Here is an 18868-nt window from a genome sequence, read left to right as displayed (position 1 = left end):
CGCATCAGCGTTCCAACTGGTTCCACGTTCAAATTCTGTCTGTGAACTGATGCAGACTCAGTGTCTAGGTGTGGTTGTGTATCATTGGTCTGTAGATTTTATTTATGTGTACATGCTGCAGGTTTGTAAGGTCACCAGGAGGCAGGCTAACAGCAGTGATGAGCTGTTTTTGGTACTTTGTCTCCTGCGGATGAGACAGACGTGTGAGGATACCAAGAGTGTCTCTGTGCTGAAAGTGAAACTAAGGAAATCGGTGAACACTGCCCACTGCATCAGTCATCGTCTGAGCTTTTAACGTGTGTTTGATTTGTTTTTAGCTTCTTTGTCTTGATGAACTTTTCGAGCAGTTAGCATTCGATGTACACGGCTACATGCTGTTAGCTTTGTGGTGCGGATGGATGGATGGATGGATGGATGAACAAAAGTCCCACAATCTCTGCAAATTCAACGACCCACATTCTACGTAAAGGGTCAGGCAGCAAAACTCAAGGATTTCTGTACCAGTCGTGGGAGTGCTCCAACGCCACCATCTTCATCTGGAGCTGATGAACATCGTCCCCATACTGCTCCGTATCCATTATAAGATTTGCACTAATGGACCCTAGCAGCAGAGGAAATGCCATGTAACTGTGGAAAACTCAGCTCTGCAAACAAAACGGTCCTGCTGTGGAGGAGACAAAGGAGAGCGACACAAAACTGAAAGAAAAAGGATCAAACTCCAGACAGCTGCAGATGCAACACCCTGAAAACAGGCAGAGAGGCTGAAAGGGTTTCTGCTGCATGATTTGCATGTCCATGGTGCTGCTTGGAGTCTCACAGGTCCTCCCAAAATTCAAAGGAGTTGTGAGGTGAAACAGCATGAGCTGAAACTGCACAGAGGACTCTGAAGCCTCTGCGGGAGGCGCATACAGCAGCAGTTATCTGCTCAGACACGAGCCGTGCTCCATGTTGTTTCTGAGCACACTGCCTTACTATAAAAAGTGATGTGTCCAAAGCAGTGCTTAAAGCCTGAAGGAGTCTGAAACCATATAACGTCTGTGATTCAGCCCAAGGAAAAGATGTTTAACTAACTGTGTGAGGGTTCATTGAACAGTCTGTAAGGACACTGTAACATGATAAGCCTGATAAACATAAAAAAGGAAGACAGAAAAGAAAAAAACGTATTATAATCACTTTAACAAGTTATTGCAATAAAAATTGAGTTTCTTCTTATTTTCTGGAAAAAAGATGACAATTATGGTGTGTGTGTGTGTGTGTGTGTGTGTGTGTGTGTGTGTGTGTGTGTGTGTGTGTGTGTGTGTAATGGACGTCCTGTGGGAACGAGGGGTCGAGTGGTGTGAGGTCCGAGGCGTCGTAACGACGGACGGGCGGCGAGCACCATTTAACTGAGAATAATACACCATTTCCTCCCATTCTCTCTCTCTCTCACACACACACAGTGTATAAACAGACACACACACACACCTCCCAGTCATGTTCCCTTGTTCCAAAAGGATTTCCGACTCACGGCCCAGCACTCTGGCTCAGCGCTCCCTGAGATATTACCCTCTACACACAGAGATATTCCTCCCTTGACACGCTGCGTTTCCTGCTATAGGATGGCCCTGCTTGTCCTCTGTGACCCCCGACACCAATAAACCTCTGATATCATCAACACACACAGAACCGGGAGTGCGTTGGCAGCAGCTTCTCTTGTAAAACAACTTTAACTGAAACTAACTGTGTTTAATTGACATCTGAGTTTCTGCTCATTTATTTTCGTTTGTTCGTTTGTTCCTTTGTTTTCCGTCTCAGCTCAGAAGCAGAGGTTTTCTGACTGACGCCGTGTGAGGCTGCATGAACTGAGCTGTGTTAGTTTGTCCCAGATGCAGTCCACAGCTGAACTCTGGGAAAGTTTCACCTGAGCTCCACAGCTGCAAGGCAACACCTTGGAGTGAGACTTTTCAGTCCAGCAGAAACCCAAGCTTCTGTTTCTGTCAGTGTTTGGTGCCACTCTAACTAATATAACAGTTATTGTACTTTGTTTATCTCCATGATGGGTGGATGGACAGTCAAATATTCCATTTCCTGTGTGCTGTCTCACACGTCATTCATGTGGGAGATGGAACTAAAACAGCAGCTTGAGCTAAAACTTCTGGACCATGCTCAGTGCCACAAAGTGACAAGAATGTGACGATGAAGCGCAAACTCAGCACAACCCCAAAGCTGGCACTTTATCTGAGCTCCTCTGTGAGCTTGGCTCTCAGCTTTGTGGTAATAAAGAAAGATTTTCCTATTATGGTACGGGTTTGTGTAGATACACTGTGGACTTCATATGAATAATGCTTAAGTGATGTAATGAGTGTAGCTCTTCTTAGAGCTTCACAGAGGTCTTCTTGGAGAAGTTCATCATCCCTCTGTGCTTACTGCAGCTCTGCACATCAGCCTCATTCTTGAAAACATGCAGCAACAAGTGAAATAATGCATTACTTTTTCTTTTTCTTTCTTAAAAGTACAGAGTAATGCGTATTACTTTAAGTCACAACTCCCAAGTTAGAGGGCGAATACGAGCCTCATAAAATGAGTCAGAGTTGTTCCAAACTTTAGCTTTACCAAATTCAAAACAACAGAAATGAAGCACAACAACAGCAAAAATCATAACTACGGTTTCACCGGGCGGCCTCATCAGCGGTGCAATGAGAGAGACCTGCAGGATGGATATATGAAGGACCATCACAATCCTAAAGTATTTTATTTTGAAAGTTGATGGGTTTAGTTCACCTCCTCTCCTGTAAGTCTTTTGTCCCTTAGACTTGACCTTCCAGGAGAGCGAAACCTGAGGACAGCTGACTGCTTCATTTTTGAAGTGATGAAATAAAAATTCTGATGTTCTCGGAATGTGTACGGACTATTTGACTCCAGCTAAATTAAAGTTGTTACTCGACTGGTAATTTGTTAGAAGTGCAGTACTGTCATTTCATGACTTCGTGCAGGCACGCATAAAGTAAGCAGACCTTTTAAGATTCAAAAATGTAATTACTGATTTTTAAACTGAGTCAGGATTCATCACTCATGTCTTGGATAACACCTGGAGTTCTTGCTGTCTTCATTAACTGACCCGCAGCAGAGGTTTCCATCCCGCAGGAAAAATCTGAGATTTCATTGCATTTCAGATTTGAGCTTTAATGAAGGCCTTGCTGTGTAGATGTGTAGACAGACTCACTGTTACAGTAATTACCCGGACAGAAAGAGGAGGAGCTCAGCCAATGAGAGGGTGCTGACAAGCCCACTTGAAGTTATCAGAACGAACGGAGAAACGGTGGAGGGGGGTCCTGTGTGAGTCTGTGTGCTCGTATCTGCATCAATGTGAGGACCAGTTTGGTTTTAGTTAGTCCTCGCAGTGAGACCAGTCTGTGTATCAGTGTGTGTATCAGTGTGTGTGTTGGTACAGTATAATTCCTGCATTAAATCCTTGTTGCACCGCTAACAGATTAGCAGGTGTGAAAAGACAGATGCTTCTGTGTGTGTGTGTGTGTGTGTGTGTGTGTGTGTGTGTGTGTGTGTGTGTGTGTGTGTGTGTGTGTGTGTGTGATATTCCCACAGCTCCTGGCTGTGTTCACTGAAACCCAATCATCGTGTGAGAGAGACCAGACACACACACACACACACACACACTAGCCTTTTTCTGACATGTCATACGTAATGTTTCTGGCTAAAGCATCTTTCCGGCATGGCAGCAAAGGATTGGTGGATGCAGGTCCAGTGGGTCAGAGCCTCATTTTAAAGTGAAGATTGAATCTGGTGTAAAAATCAATAAATGGTAAATGGCCTGCATTTGTATAGCGCTTTTCTAGTCCCTAAGGACCCCAAAGCGCTTCACACTACATTCAGTCATTCACCCATTCACACACGCATTCACACACTGGCGATGGCAAGCTACATTGTAGCCACAGCTGCCCTGGGGCGCAAAAGCAAAGTAACATCACATACACAAAACGCAGTTCAGACTCACAGACAAGAACTTGAAGTAACGATTTGGTGAGTGACTTCTCTCGGTCAGGACGTTTGGCCCTCTCTGCTTCATGTCCGTCAGCTGACTGTGGGTGTTTCGTGCTCATCTCTCCTAGCATTTATGTCAAGCTGAGGTTCAACATCTTACTGTGTCTTGAGATACAACTCACCCCTCTTTACTGCACGATGGTAACCGCTGATGTCTGTGCATCAGTCTCTTTCATCCTGCACAAATCCGGCCAACGCTTCCAAGTTCGTGTCGTTTTTCCTACTGACCACATTCAGCTTCCTGACCAACGTCCTTCTAGGATGGAGTGTTAGAGTTAAATGGAGTGTTAAAGAAAATGTTATTATTGTTTTGAGGGAAAAAAAAGATATTTGGACCAAAATATTTGATGTATCTCTAATTCCATCACACCACAGAGACCAACGCTCAAGCTGCAGGTTTTCACTGTTAAGACGTGCCTGAGGACGCTTGGTCACCACCTTCACTGACCTCCTGCCTCCAGTGGGCTGAAGCTGAATGTACCCAAAACATTCATGATGCCATTTCAGCCTTCTGCTCTATCAGCCTCTTGCTAAAGTGCTCTGAGCAGTCAGTAAGACGAGAAAAGTACTTTATAAACTTTTTGAAAAGTATTTTATACTATGGAATAAAGCATCAGTGGGGTGAGCTGCTGGAAATAAAAGGACCTCAGAGCTTCAGAGGACCTCAGGTTTGCGGTGCAGCAGTCACTCTCAGACCTGCTGCCTGATATAATCGTTGTTTTCTGATGGCCTCGTTCCCATACATGCACGCATGCGCACGCTCGTGTACGTGCGTACTGCCTCCGAACCAGACGCACCTCACAGTGTGTGTGTGTGTGTGTGTGTGTGTGTGTGTGTGTGTGTGTGTGTGTGTGATTCCCAGGCTTCGTGGGAAAGCTCCAGCGGCAGAGGAGGAGGAGGAGAAGCAGGAGAAGGAGGAGAAGGACTCACCGGTCAACAGTCCAGTCTGCAGCCGACATCCAGGCCACCTGTCCCGGACTTCTGGCCGGACACGCACCGCTGAGAGAAACCGGAACCCTGTGAAACTAACGTGACTTTTATTTGGAGAAAACGTTTTTTGTCTCAGGAACCTGACCCCGTGGATTAACCGCACACGCTCTTAGGGCACATTAACACCAGATCATCAGGACCCACCGGGTTTCGATCATTCATTCACTCCGGTCTGATCTCCGGTCAGCAAATTCGCAGGAATAAAAGAAGTCTTTGAAACCTTCGCGTCTCCTCCCGGGACAGACGGCCACATTTCCGCGCCAACAACGCGCTATGAAGCGGCCGTGCGAGGACAGCAGCTCCGCGGAGAGCGAGGTAGAGGAGACCATCGACGTGGGCAGCGAGAACATTTATCCGGGGTGAGATTTCACACACGTTTCTCTTTTTCTTATGACAGAAATGAAAACATCGCAGTTCGTTTAGCTTATGTCTTTATATTTCACATCGTTTCAACCTAAATGTTGACGCTCACGGAGCTCTTTATTACTGATGTGTCTAAACAAACATTAATCGCCCTAAAAATAAATGTGAGGAATTTTAGCGGTTCATAAAATGTCACAAAAGATTATTGGCAAACCTTTCATTTCTAATCAGATTTTCCAGTGAATGAGACAAAAAAGGAACATAAATAAGACATGTAAATACAGGGACTTTGTGCTTCAAAAATGAGTCAAACAAAAACGTTTGCTAATTCAGCAGATCTCCTAAAAACCGAGATGAGCACAAGCTTTTAATTATTCCTGAAAGAAAAGGCAAAGGAGAATAAACATGATGAAAACTGCGCTCGTTTTTACCGAGTGACGTCACTGAACCTTAAAATCCGCTCAAAGCTGGAAAAAGTTCAAAACAATAAAATTTTACTTTCAGCTAATTTTCCCTCCAAATTACTTTTCATGGTTTGTTTGTTTTGGTTTTGTTCAGTTTTGTATTTCTGAATTTAAAAGTGAATTTAAAGGGCTCGGTTTATTCCACATGTTCTACTATTTATATTTTACTTTATTCCTGCACAGCTGGAGTGGAGCACCCACAATTTCGTTGTACATGTATAATGGAAATAACGGGCTATTCTATTCTATTCTATTCTATTCTATGTTCACTGTTGGTGAAATGCTCAAATACTTCAGTAAAATAAAGGTACTGCAGATTCTAAATACACCCTTATAAATACCTTTAAAGTGAACTGGTGCAGTCAAATGCATGCATTTAATAGAAATCCATCAGCGTGTAATCAGCTGCTTTTATCTGCTTTTAATACGATCAGTTTAGTTGAGCGGTTCCCAAGTTAAGGGTTACTCCCCATTCGAAGGATCGCCTGATAAACCTTCGGTGTCAGAAGAAGATGAGAGGAAAGGAAATCAAAACCAGCTTCGTCTCTCCGAAATCTTGTGTAGTAATTTGCAGAGTTTAAAGGAGCTGCTTTTTCACCGGAACAGTTCAAAGACCACTGTATAAAGAAATCACGGCATACATTTTATTAAATGTGTTACAAAATTGTTACAAGACTATTTCTGTAAAACTGAACAATCTTTGTCGTTATTTAAATTTAATTGTCGCAGTATTAATATCTTAAAGGTGGTGAAACGAACAAAGCATGAAATGGAAACAGTGAAGTTAAATACCTCAGACTTACACTCTACACAGCAAAATCTCCAGTGTTAAATTAACACTAGAGAGTGTCTATATGGGTCCACACCTCTGAGTGTTAAATACAACACTGTTGAGTGTTAAATTAACACTTTTGACAGTGTTATATGTTTAAAGTAACCTAGTCAGTTTTGAAGATTAACAAAGACTAACACTGAGCAGTGCTGGTTTTCTAACACTGGAAAATAACTCAAAATGTTAGAAATATTCCAGTGTTAGAAAACCAGCACTGCTCAGTGTTAGTCTTTGTTAATCTTCAAAACTCACTAGGTTACTTTTAAACATTTAATAAACATAATTTAACACTCAACAGTGTTGTATTTAACACTCAGAGGAGTGGACCCATATAGACACTCTCCAGTGTTAATTTAACACTGGAGATTTTGCTGTGTAGTAAATGTCTTCTGTAAGAAGTATGCGGTGCTCGTTTATTATATGTTAATATAAAATTGGGCAGTTTAGTCTAATAAAATCTACTATATTTTATCCAAGCATGCAGTGTTATTAATATTCTACACTAAGTGGGGTGATCTGCAGAGGAGTGAGTGGATGATGGGTTAGAGATAAGAAATGAAGACAAACACATGATGAAATATAAATAAATATAAAAAATCTGTCACACGGATTTTTGCAGCGTTTACTCTTCTCTCTCTAACCTTCATCTCTCATAAATAAGCAGAGGAATAAACTTTGCAGTCCCGGTGTTCACATGTTTATGTCGACACAGCGGTGCTCAAACTCTGGGGCGGGTCCCCCTGGCGGGGCACAGAGACACTGCAGGGATCTTTGTGCACCACCAGGAAAATTATGCAGAGAGACTGAGGTGATAATTTATGTGTGTGTGTGTGTGTGTGTGTGTGTGTGTGTGTGTGTGTGAGAGAGAGGGGGGGGGGGGGGTCACTGATGATTTCCGGACATTATTTTAATAAAATCGAACTTTTTATTTTTAGTTATTCATAAAAAATTTCTTGTGTGCATCATGGGCTTCTTTTCTTCTTCTGAGCATGCCTGAAAAGGTCTGAGAAAACCAAATTCCACAGTTCGTTTATTTTCCACAGACACATGAAAGAATCTTTGGTAAGATGTGGCTCTCCAACCACGACGACGCAAGTGATGGCGAGGAAGAAACGCAGAGGGGTAAGGTCACTGTTTCTGTCAGCGGATGTGTACAGGAGTATCCAACGGTGATGATTTCAACTGATTTTAATATTTTTTCTTAAGATTATCGAGAAGAGACGCAGAGACAGAATCAATAACAGCCTGTCGGAGTTACGGAGACTTGTCCCAACAGCGTTTGAGAAACAGGTACCGACTGACAGTCTCCTGTTTACCTGCTGCGTGCTCAGTGGGTGTGTCTCAATTCAGGGGCTGTATAAACCAAATAAAAACCAAAAAAAATCCAAACAATAACATTTTTAAGTTATCTAAGTGACTTATATATCATGTTTAACCTGAGTAGTGAAAGACCACGCGGGGTCTGAAAACGATGTGCCGGGAGTTTGCTGTTCTTGCCGGGCTCTAGTGAGCCTTCATCACCCAGTCAGCTATCAAGTTGGCGGGTAACAGACTTCTCCGAAAACGACAGAGCACTTTTGGCGATATGTGATGTCTTGATAAACCGAGCAGATATTTGAAGTTTACACACCTACTTTCTCGCCTGAAAATATGTTAAAACTTTATATTGTGACCCAGAAAGAGCAATATTTCAAACTCTTTAGCTGCGCTCCTCCACCATTGCCACATTTGACAAGAATTTTATATCATTATGAAAATACTAGTATTGAAAAGAGTAATAAGAGTAATATTACAACTAAGTAGCTGCCGCCATTGTTGGAAACTGGAAATGGCTGGGCCACACTATGAATTCTGGGATAGGTTGGGCCACTAAGGATACATCGACCCATCTTTCAAATTCGGGGAAATGAAGGACGCATTTGTCAGCCTAATTTGGAGCAGCCTTCTAATAGGGACATCCTTTGTCACGTCGCTTTGACGTAATCAGCCTTCAAATGCAGCCTCCGAAGGATGCAGTCCCTGAATTGAGACACAGCCACGTGTCTGTGCAGCGCTTCCACTCCACTCCAAAATACATTTGAGTGTCATCTGCAAAGAAATGTTTTCTTATATGGGAAATTTCAAGATTTGACCTTAGAAGTAGCAGACAGATGGATTAATAAATCATGAGGTCTAAAACTAAACACTAGACAGGTGAAGTAGGCAGTGAGGAGTTTCACGTACATGCGAGAAGAAACCTGAAATAATCAGCGTAGTTGTCTTGAAAACATTTATCGCAGCGTGCATGTGGGCTTGTTTACAAATTGTTGCTCAGTGCATTAAACTATCGCAGGAATAGCAGAATGGATTTTACAAAAACACAGATATAATCTACAGCAGTTTGTATTTTTAGATTACTAAGCATTAATCACTTGGATGTTACGCTCCAAGTGGAAGATTTTACAGATGATGCATTACATGACTTTTCTTTGCTTAGCAGTTGCATTTTAATCGGACTTTTGATCAGAAGCTTTTGTGCATGGACAGCTGCAATAAACTCACTCCAAGTGTGCTGCAAACATGGTTTTTATTTCATGTAAAACTTCAGTACTTGGTGAAAGTGGATCAACCCGCAGGCCTGGTTTGGAGTCACCCTCAAAAGAGGATGTTTTACTGGAATCGGTGTGAACTGTTATCTGTCGTCCCTCTCTGTCAGAGTTCAGCTAAACTGGAGAAGGCAGAAATCCTCCAGATGACTGTGGATCACCTGAAGATGCTGCAGGCCACAGGAGGAAAAGGTACCCACATTACTCCATACTACCACAGTATGATTTTCTACGCTATGGTAACAACAGCTGATTGGTAGCTAGGCCATGACTGATCAGGGTTTGGATTTTGTTCTGCTGACCTCGCATAAAAACAGAGTTTGGGTATGTACTGGGAGGTCGTCAGTGTGGAAGTGATGCACAGTCAGGTTTTGGAATATTCTAAGTTAAGTAGGCAGAAAGTGACTGAATGTACGTCAGTGTGATGTCCTCTGAAGTGATACAAACAGGACTCTGTGTGTGTGTGTGTGTGTGTGTGTGTGTGTGTGTGTGTGTGTGTGTGTGTGTGTGTGTGTGTGTGTGTTATTGAGAGAGAGAGAGAGAGAGAGAGAGAGAGAGGGCGGTGGTGAGTCCATGGGAAAACGCTGCAGGGATAAAAGTAGTACTTGACCCTGAGCAGCGCTGTTTGCTTTCATAAAGCGGATTGGTGGAGGTGGGGGGCGGGCAGTGTTGGCTGCGTTCACAGGCGGTCTGTGCAGCATTTGTTTGGGTTTACAGCAGCAGAGACGGAGCTGAGAGTACGTCTGGCTCTCACAAACTGAAATCTTAGTGCAAACGTTTCTCTGGAAGTGTTTGGGAAGCAATGACGGCCGTTTGTCACGCACAGTGAAGCTGAGCGTCACTTGAAAGTGTTGAATATTGTCACTCCACAGGCTTACATCACTTCCGATCTTCACTCCACTGCAGACCTTTTCAGTAATGAGATGCGTCACAAAAAGAACGTGTCGGGTTTCTGGGATTCAGACTCAGGCCACTTTTGTTTTAATGCTCCTCAGAGCTTCAGACAAACATAAATGAACCAAGCCACAGTAAACGCAAAACTTATGCACAGTACTTTTTATGTTACATCTGAAGGGATCATGCCTGCCTCCATGGTCAACATTTTTTTAAAGAAATTTAGGCATCTCTGCTGTACTGCATGCTTCAAAGTGTGCAGCGCTGATTTTGGAAAGTGCCTGCAGCCAGTTACCTTCCAGTCCGCTCCTGAAGAAAAGCCAAGGTAAATAGAAGATGAGACTTATTTTCCTGAATTACTGCAAAAACAAAGAAACAAAATACAGCTCAGGCATAAAGACGTCTACAAATAAATCAATAAATAAGAAAGAATGAGGCGGAAAAGTCAAACAAAAAGAGGGAGCATGGCAGGGAATACAGGGGAAGGACTATTTATACACACTAGCCTGAACATCCAGCAGCAGTGCAACAAGACAAAAGTAAAAGCAGTCACACACACACACGGGAGCAAAGGTAACACAAGACATGAACAAGAAATAACCAAAGGAAACTGAAACAGACACAAGAAGACCCGCAGTGAACACAGAGACAGTGACAGAAAAACAGGACTGACAACCTTAACATCATCATTAGACTCCAAAGAGAATGGAAACAGAGGACCGAGACAGAGAAGAACACGAAAGCTCAGATTATTGGTTAATCCAGAGCACAGGTGTTGAACTCCAGGCCTCGAGGGCTGGTGTCCTGCAGGTTTTAGACACGTCCAGCTGATTTAAATGGCTAAATTACCTCCTCAACATGTCTTGAAGTTCTCCAAAGGCCTGGGAATGAACTAATCATTTGATTCAGGTGTGTTGACCCAGGGTGAGATCTAAAACCTGCAGGACACCAGCCCTCGAGGCCTGGAGTTTGACACCCCAGATCCAGAGGTTCCCAAAAAGGGACAAACAGTATCCCACATTGTGGAATTTTAGTTCACAAACACTTCTTATAATGACTAACTACTCCTGTCATTTTGGAGATGTCAGCTCTTTAAACAGTAAAGTTACAGTGGGATACAAATAATATTAGGGTGATCCTGCCACGATTTGTTCCCCCGGTTCAAATCACAGACAAACAGTATCCCACAGCTGTTTATGTTTTTGCACAGAGAGGCATTTTTAAAAAAAATGTATTGATAGCGATGTTTAATATTATTACACAGGAAAAAAAACAACTACACATAAAATAATTACACCATGACGCCTCTGCCTCTCTAAATAGAGGGACAGTAACTGCGTGTGTATATGTAAGCGTGTAAAAATTGCAGATAGTCAGAGTAACAGTAACAGTATTTTATCTCTATCCACCATTGTAGAAATTCGTCTCATGTAAACAATAACGTGGCGCACAGCATGATGTGAAAACGGGCACATACCTTTGACGTTGCGTGACGAACTCCGTATTCCTGGTCCACAGTTAAACGCAAAAATCTCCAACCTGACAGGAGTTTTAAAAAAGTCTCAGTTTTCGGTGATTCGAAACGCTGTTTGCGTGTGGACGAAAGGGCCAAACGCATAGAAACGGCTGCGTTTTCAAAAATACCTGTGTAGGTGTGGACGAGGCGTAAAAGAGTCAGTAGTTTATTTTATTGCTACCTGTAATTTCTTGCAGTTTACTTTTATTTGTTTAATTGTTTACTAAATGTTTGAGGTATGAAATGAACCGCACGGGATTTTGAAAACAAAATATGTCTGTTGTGGTTGGAGGTTGTGATTGTGCGGGGGGGGTTATTCTGTGCGGTCACATACATGCTCGATGAAGACATGAGCAGACTTTTATTTCATAGACATTTTAATGTGTAACTGATGTCAGCACTGCTCTGTGTGTCCCAACATGACACACAGGCACAGTGTTTGCATCACCTGCTCAGGTGATCGACTCTTCTTTGTTGTCTTCTACTCTTTTTTAAAAAATTATTATTCTAATTTTACTGGCCAATTAACAAACCAGTTTACAGGTGCACTACTGCTACATTGCATAGATCCCAGCATGGTGCATAAATAGGAGACTGATCAGACACTGAACCCTGAACCTTCAGCTTCACCTGTGCTCACCTGTCCTCCCACAGCTGAGCTTAAACCAACACCCCGTCACCCCAAAGTGACTGAGGGAAACCTGTTTAGTGTTTCTGGTGACGTTTGTGTTTCTGGTGGAGTTTGTAATGACTGGCTGCCCTCATAATTTTTCAATTTGATTTAGAATCTGATTTTAAGCCCCGCCTCCCTCCATGATGTTAACCCCACCCTTTTCTGCCTGCAGGTTATTTCGACGCCCACGCTCTCGCCCTGGACTTCCTGTCTCTGGGCTTCAGGGAGTGCGTGACTGAGGTTTCCCGCTACCTGAGCGCTGTGGAGGGGCTCGACTCCGGCGACCCACTGCGCTCCCGTCTTCTCTCCCACCTTGCCTCCTGTGCCTCCCAGCGTGACGCCGCCGCCCTTACAACTGCCTCCCATTCGTCACACCACCCCCAGCAGCCCCACCCCCTGCCTCACCCGTTCCACCACCCGCACCATTGGGCGGCTGCTTTGGCCGCCTTTCGTCCTTTGCCCTACAGACTTAGCGGGCTGGTTTCTCCAGACGTTGGAGGGGGCGGAGGCTCCCAGCGCGGTGTTGTCTCCTCCTCCTTTTCTTCCCATGCAGACTCCACCTCCTCCTCGCCTTCTTCCTCCTCTTCCTCATCCCTCTTGCTCCCCTGCACCCCCACCCCTCTCTCCGCCTCCCTGCTTTCCCTCTCAGCGTCGTTTCCCATCGCCCTCCACGGAGGCATTCCCATCCTCCCTCACTCCTCCTTCACCTCCTCTGCTGCCAGTCCCCCCGTCTCCTCTTCCTCGCAGACTCCACACAGCAGCAGCGGTAAACCCTACAGGCCGTGGGGAACCGAGGTCGGAGCTTTCTGACTGTGTGCTGCTCACTAACCTCTGCTGACAGTTTAACAGCCTGGAAATGTTTGAGCTCCACGGCTGGTGTTAGCATCTCGTTATTAACTTCTTGGGGATGTTTGTGACTGACTTCCACCTGCTGCTTTCACACACTGGCTCGATTCAGAACAGGAACGTGTGGTTTGTCTCCTCTGAGCATAGTTTTCATGTTTCAGCTGCTTCAAACTCACAAAAACTTTGTTGTTTAACCGAGATAAGTCAGGTTAAATATTGTTTATTACTAATTTACCTCAACCCCACATATACAATGCTACTTGCCCAAATGCTCACTAAAAGGTGAGATGTGAATGAGTCTGCCACTGAAAATAGGTCCCAACAGATGCCCAGTTTCCTCCTGTTTGTTAAAAACTAGCTTATTGTTCCAGTTTTTAAAACTGAGAAGCTACCGACAAGACGCCAGGTAATGCTGCTTATCACATCCCATTGCACCGCCACACACCAGGTGTTTTTTCACTTTGATGCACCTGCTGTGCGGTCCACATCAGGGGGCAGCAGGGCCGGGGTAGGCACTGGTCTCATGTGTCAGGTTTAACAGCCAGCAGGCTGTGGTTGGTGTTTCTACTTCTGCTTCCTGTATTTAAAATACAGCCCTTCACAGCAGAAACCCTGTACGCTGAAAAACGGCTGTCAGCGTGAGGGACACATAACCAAGCCGCACCACCAGCTTACTGTGCACCCAGCCGGGACGCTTGAGTTTGACTCTTTGACTCTCTCAGCTGCAGTTTGATGGTGTTAAAGAAATCTGTCCACACAGGTATGAAGCTCCATCTACAGGTGATTAACCACAGACTCCAGCACACCAGCGTCTTTTAAAGCAAACCTGACACAAACTCACGTTCACGTTTAACCTGACTAACACAAACAGACTTCTGTCGTATTTGATCGTTTTGATGGAGAATCTATGAAGTGACAGAAAAGTGTTCCCCAGCAGACTTCAGAAAGCTCAATATTAAATAAATAATATTGCTATTTGATTATATGAAATCTTCTTTAAAGGTTAAAGGTGAACTGTCACTGAACTTTGAGCCAAATGTCTCTGATACCTTGTGTGCCTTGTACAAATAAAGACGACTAAACAGATTGCTGCTGTAGTGAAAGCTCGAGTCGTGACGTCTTTTTCTTATTTTACTTATTTATTTTTTTTATATCTATAATTAAATTGTGAACCGGGCTCTTTACCTGTTGCTCTACTGCAACCCGAAACAGCAGCTCTGCCGCTGTTTTTGACTCTGACGTGTCAGGCAGCGTTGAAGTCTGTAAAATGATTTTTCTGCTTCATAAAAGGTGTTTTTTTGTGTACTGACAAGCGTCTCCGATATTTTTCCACCATCATGTGTGTTAATATGGTGGACAGAATATTCAGAAATGTGTTTGCAGTAAAGAGTTTATGACTATTTTTTAACAAAAAAATAAGAAACAACTCTCAGCAGTTACTGAGGGTTAGTGTTCAGAGAGAGATCTCAGGTAAGGCATGAGATCTCTCACAATGTAAATGCCACCTCATAACGTCATAATTACCACAGTAATGAGGTGGCAATTACATGCATGTTTCATCATTGTGTTTCACTGAACCATAAAGAGACTTACTGACAATAAAAAGACCAGACAAAATTAAAAACGATCACAAAATGTAAAAAAGTAACAGAAAAATGTCCTTAAATAGACACAATGACAAACACGTAAGCTACCATGAGAGAAATAATATCCTTAGTTATTTGACAGAAAAAGGCACAAAGACAAAAGAAAATGACCACAAAAAGACACAATGACTATAAAATGACCAGAAAGTAGCAAAAACAATACAAAAAGACGCTTTAAAAATTCCAGAAACAAATCAAAAAAATTGGCCATAAAGGGCAAAGTACAAAGAGACAGAGCTGCAAATATACACCAGAAAAACAGCAAAATGACAGAAAAATGCAACGACAAAAACAACACTTCTACCAGGAGTCACAAAATGATGGTAACCAAAAACAAAGAGAAAATTACTCCTTTCACAACATGAGATGAAAAAGTTCAGAGAAACCAGAAAGACACGAGGAAAGGACCGTAACAAAACAATCCTGAGACAAAGTGACATGAATACAAAGACGCACAAAAATGAGACAGACTATCTTGCAGAGACAACACTACAGTGAGGGGGGAGGAGCTTTTACATGTGTGAGACCAGGTGAGCTGACTTCACCTATTCAGTCAGGTCACGTGATCTTCCTCAGGGCTGGACAAAACAGCAGGTCGTCCACCACAAGGCAAACGTTTTTACCTCAGTATGATGGCATGTGTGACCAACCACACTGTACACACATGCACGCACACACACACACACACACTTGTCTTTGCCTTCGTCTTGTGGCTCAATCGCCGTTACAGCCGGTAAATCCTCCCAGAGCACAAAACAGTGTCACTTCCAGCTCAGTGGAGGATTAAAGGCCGACAGCCCTGGGAACGACGCTGCGGGCCGTAAATCTGCTCCGGTCAGCCGACATGGTTCTCACGCTGCGACGCGGCTTTGAATCAAGCGGCAGTAAATTAGGTGACATGATTCATGCTTTATATCCTCACAGAGGGAGAGGACGGATTACAGCGAGGAGGACGTGAGCTGGGCACTGTAGTGAGTACTTACAAACTGATGACACATTTTCATCTCTTAAATTCATCAGATTCCATTTACTGCTCGGCTGTTTGACTTCAGTTAAAAGTGCAAATACCTCACAATAAAAATACTCCATTACAAGTAAAAGTACTGATAACTGTATAAAATACACAGTGACAGTTTCGGAAGTCTCAAGCTGAACATGGTCTCCGTCTACCATCTTTAAACCCTCCCTCAGATCAGAGCTGAGACCTGTTTGCTGACGCAGGAGTCGCCCTCTGCTGGCCAAGACAAAGAACACAGGTTTAAGGTGCTTCAGCCTTATTTTTCAGAGCAGGAAATCTTCCATCTTTTATATACAGACAGTGTGTGCTGCAAACATAATTCTGAAACCTGAATTTGTGCAAAAACAAGTAATTTGATCAGAAATAAATACAGTAAGCAGGATGTCTATGTGCGTGCAGCTCTGTGCACTCATACAGATGTCTGACATGAAAAAACACAGCTTAATATATGTATATCACTCTTACTACATACCATTTCAAATAAATGTCATGAAGTAAAAAGTATGACAGTTACACCCAACATATAGTGGAATTCAAGTAGAAAGCAGCATGACATAGAAACACTCAAAGTCAAGTGAGTTTATTTCTATGGCACATTTAAAAACAGCTGTTCAGCGAAGTGCTGCACATCTGGAATAATGAAAAAAACAGCACAAACAGTGAGCAGGTTTGACCATCTGTGCTTTTATCCATTTAAAGCGTAAATGTGCCACATTACTTTATTATATCCTTTACTGTTAACATGACATAACGTTCATAACGTACAGTCCTCCTCTGTTTCAGTGATGCGACTCTAAGACGACATGAGGGAGAACGTGTTGTTTGGACTTAAGATCTCGATCCTGAACAAAGGCCAGACCCTTCCTTCTACCTGCGACAGCAGAAACAGACTGTCATCAGTGAAGTTCAAGGATAGAAGCTGACTTCCATCCACTCCTTGCAAAGTACAGGCCTCAACTCAAACAGGCGACCTGACCAGCTGTGTCTGTGCGCCCCCTGCTGGTACAGATGTGTCAGCAGCAGAGCGCAGACGAGGTTCTTCAAGACTGAGGAAGATTTTTTTACTTTTTCAAACTTCACAATGTTTAATCTAATCACCAGTCACAGAGGCTCAAAAGCTTTTTCAGTTTTAAAAAAATCAGTTAATGAAAGGCCACCTGCAGGACAGGTAGGGGCTGATTGATGAACAGTGGAGTTTGGCTTCACTATGGTGGTGTTTTGAGGCTGGACCGCTGACTGAAAAACTCACCTGTCTCTGGTTTCTTGACAAACCTCACTCCTTGCTCTTCAAATAACTTGCAGGCAGCGTAAACATCAGGAACAGCAATGCCGATGTGACCTGCGTGGAAGCGGGACAGCAGTGACAACCACAACAAGTCAAGCATTGAGAAGCAAACGAAACGGTCTGAACGTTGAACAAACAAGTTCTCACCAAATCCTCACGGCTCATTGTTCCCGTTGTGGTACGACAGATCTGCATCAGACTCCGTGCCCCAGTTACTGACAGGTGGAGGAATATTATTTATTATAAATAATACTCATATCGAGTTTAACTGTTGAACTGGTTGTTTCCATACGTACTGCGTGAGCTCCAGGGTGGCTCTGCGGGAAAATGTCCACACTGTCCTCTCCTTGACATCTGCCGGGGTGTCCGCCTTGTCCTCGTAACCCAGGGAGTAGAAGGTGAAGGCAGAGCAGCACGGGAGAAGTTTGGGATCAGACTGAGGAATTACATCATTCCCAGGATTCGAGTGTAGAAGTCCAGTGAGCGAGCCGGATCTTTGACCCTCAGCATCGTCTGCTGCAGCATGTAGTCCTGCAGAGAGCAGGTGGGGGAGACCAAAGCAGAGCTGAAAGAAGGGTAAACACTGGACTCCTCTGTGCCTGTGCACTTCAAAATAAGAGCAGGAAACACAAACCAGAATCCACATGAAATTTGTCATTTCGTGTCATCCAGACGTCGTTTTATGTCACTTTGTATCACTTTTGTGTGTTTCAGTGTAACACATAGGAGGACATGGAAAATGAACTTTAACATGAATGCAGTGAGATTCAGGATAACACGAGGAAAATGATTACTGAACAACATACAAAGCATACAAAAAAAAGCATACGTGTTACAAAGCATACAAAACATACAAAGCATAATATATAAAATTTATATATTATGCTTTGTATGTTGTTCAGTATATTTCTATGCAAAACAAGAGGAACTTCAATACACAGCAGTATATTCACAGTTGAAACCAGATATTTACATACACTTTAGGGAAAAACATAAAAACCTTTTTTTTTGGTAAACACCAATTTAGAGTAAACTTGTTTTGGATAAATAAATATTGAAAGATCTTTTGAATTAGTTAAATGTCAGAATAAAGAGAGACAGAGCTGTCTATTTTTTATCACTTTCATCAAATGTAGGAGCACATATACACTAAGTTTATTGTTAATTAATAAGAAAACTGCAGACGATTCCATTCTGAGCTGAAGAAGCTTCTGATAGGTTCGTAGAGTCCATGTGAGTAAATTGGTGGCACAGCTGTGGATGCATATAAGGCAAAACACAGAGCCTGTTTCTTTGACATGGGAAAATCAAGAGATGTCAACCAAAACACCAGGAACAGAACTGTGGAGCTCCATAAGTGTGGCTCAGTTTTGAATACAATTTGGTGCCATTTGCAATTAAGAAATACAGATAGTTTCTCTCTTTACTCTTAAAGTTAACAAATATGTTTTTATATTTATCAATCTAAAAAAAATAAACATTTAGTCTGATTTGATGTTACAATTAAAAAAGTGTTTGTGTTTTGATCTGAAGAGTATGTAAATATCTGGTTTCCACTGTATGTTTGATGATGTTGATGTTTGGCTTGATTGTCAGCACAAAGAGGGAGAGAGAGCAGGCGAGACACACATGTTAGTCAAACGGTTGTTTGCCAAAACTCATCAGAACATGTATCTCGTACCTAGTGTAACTTTTTAAATACCATTTGTTACTTTTCA

At 43.0% G+C, this 18868-nt stretch overlaps 1 protein-coding gene and 1 pseudogene across 1 annotated transcript; one reads left to right on the top strand and one right to left on the bottom strand.

Annotated features, from left to right (window-relative positions):
• The first annotated feature begins 4896 nt into the window (after positions 1–4896).
• Positions 4897–14540, top strand: hey2 (hes-related family bHLH transcription factor with YRPW motif 2). The gene is made up of 5 exons (XM_086265226.1): positions 4897–5387; positions 7731–7809; positions 7894–7977; positions 9383–9464; positions 12528–14540. Exons 1-5 carry the CDS (start codon positions 5302–5304, stop codon positions 13163–13165), a joined length of 969 nt encoding a protein of 322 aa, XP_086121352.1. The 5' UTR covers positions 4897–5301; the 3' UTR covers positions 13166–14540.
• A 2118-nt stretch (positions 14541–16658) lies between these two features.
• On the bottom strand, positions 16659–17808 carry LOC147313201 (lactoylglutathione lyase-like; annotated as a pseudogene).
• Positions 17809–18868: the final 1060 nt, after the last annotated feature.

The sequence above is a fragment of the Aulonocara sp. 'chitande type north' Nkhata Bay genome, linkage group LG15, assembly GCF_057382095.1.
Source record: "Aulonocara sp. 'chitande type north' Nkhata Bay isolate Kocher_YH1m ecotype deep benthic linkage group LG15, A_spYH_male_GT1.1, whole genome shotgun sequence".
NCBI classification, from domain to species: domain Eukaryota; kingdom Metazoa; phylum Chordata; class Actinopteri; order Cichliformes; family Cichlidae; genus Aulonocara; species Aulonocara sp. 'chitande type north' Nkhata Bay.
The sequence above is the reverse complement of the archived record's forward strand: the minus strand, read 5'-3'. Positions and strand labels throughout refer to the sequence as shown.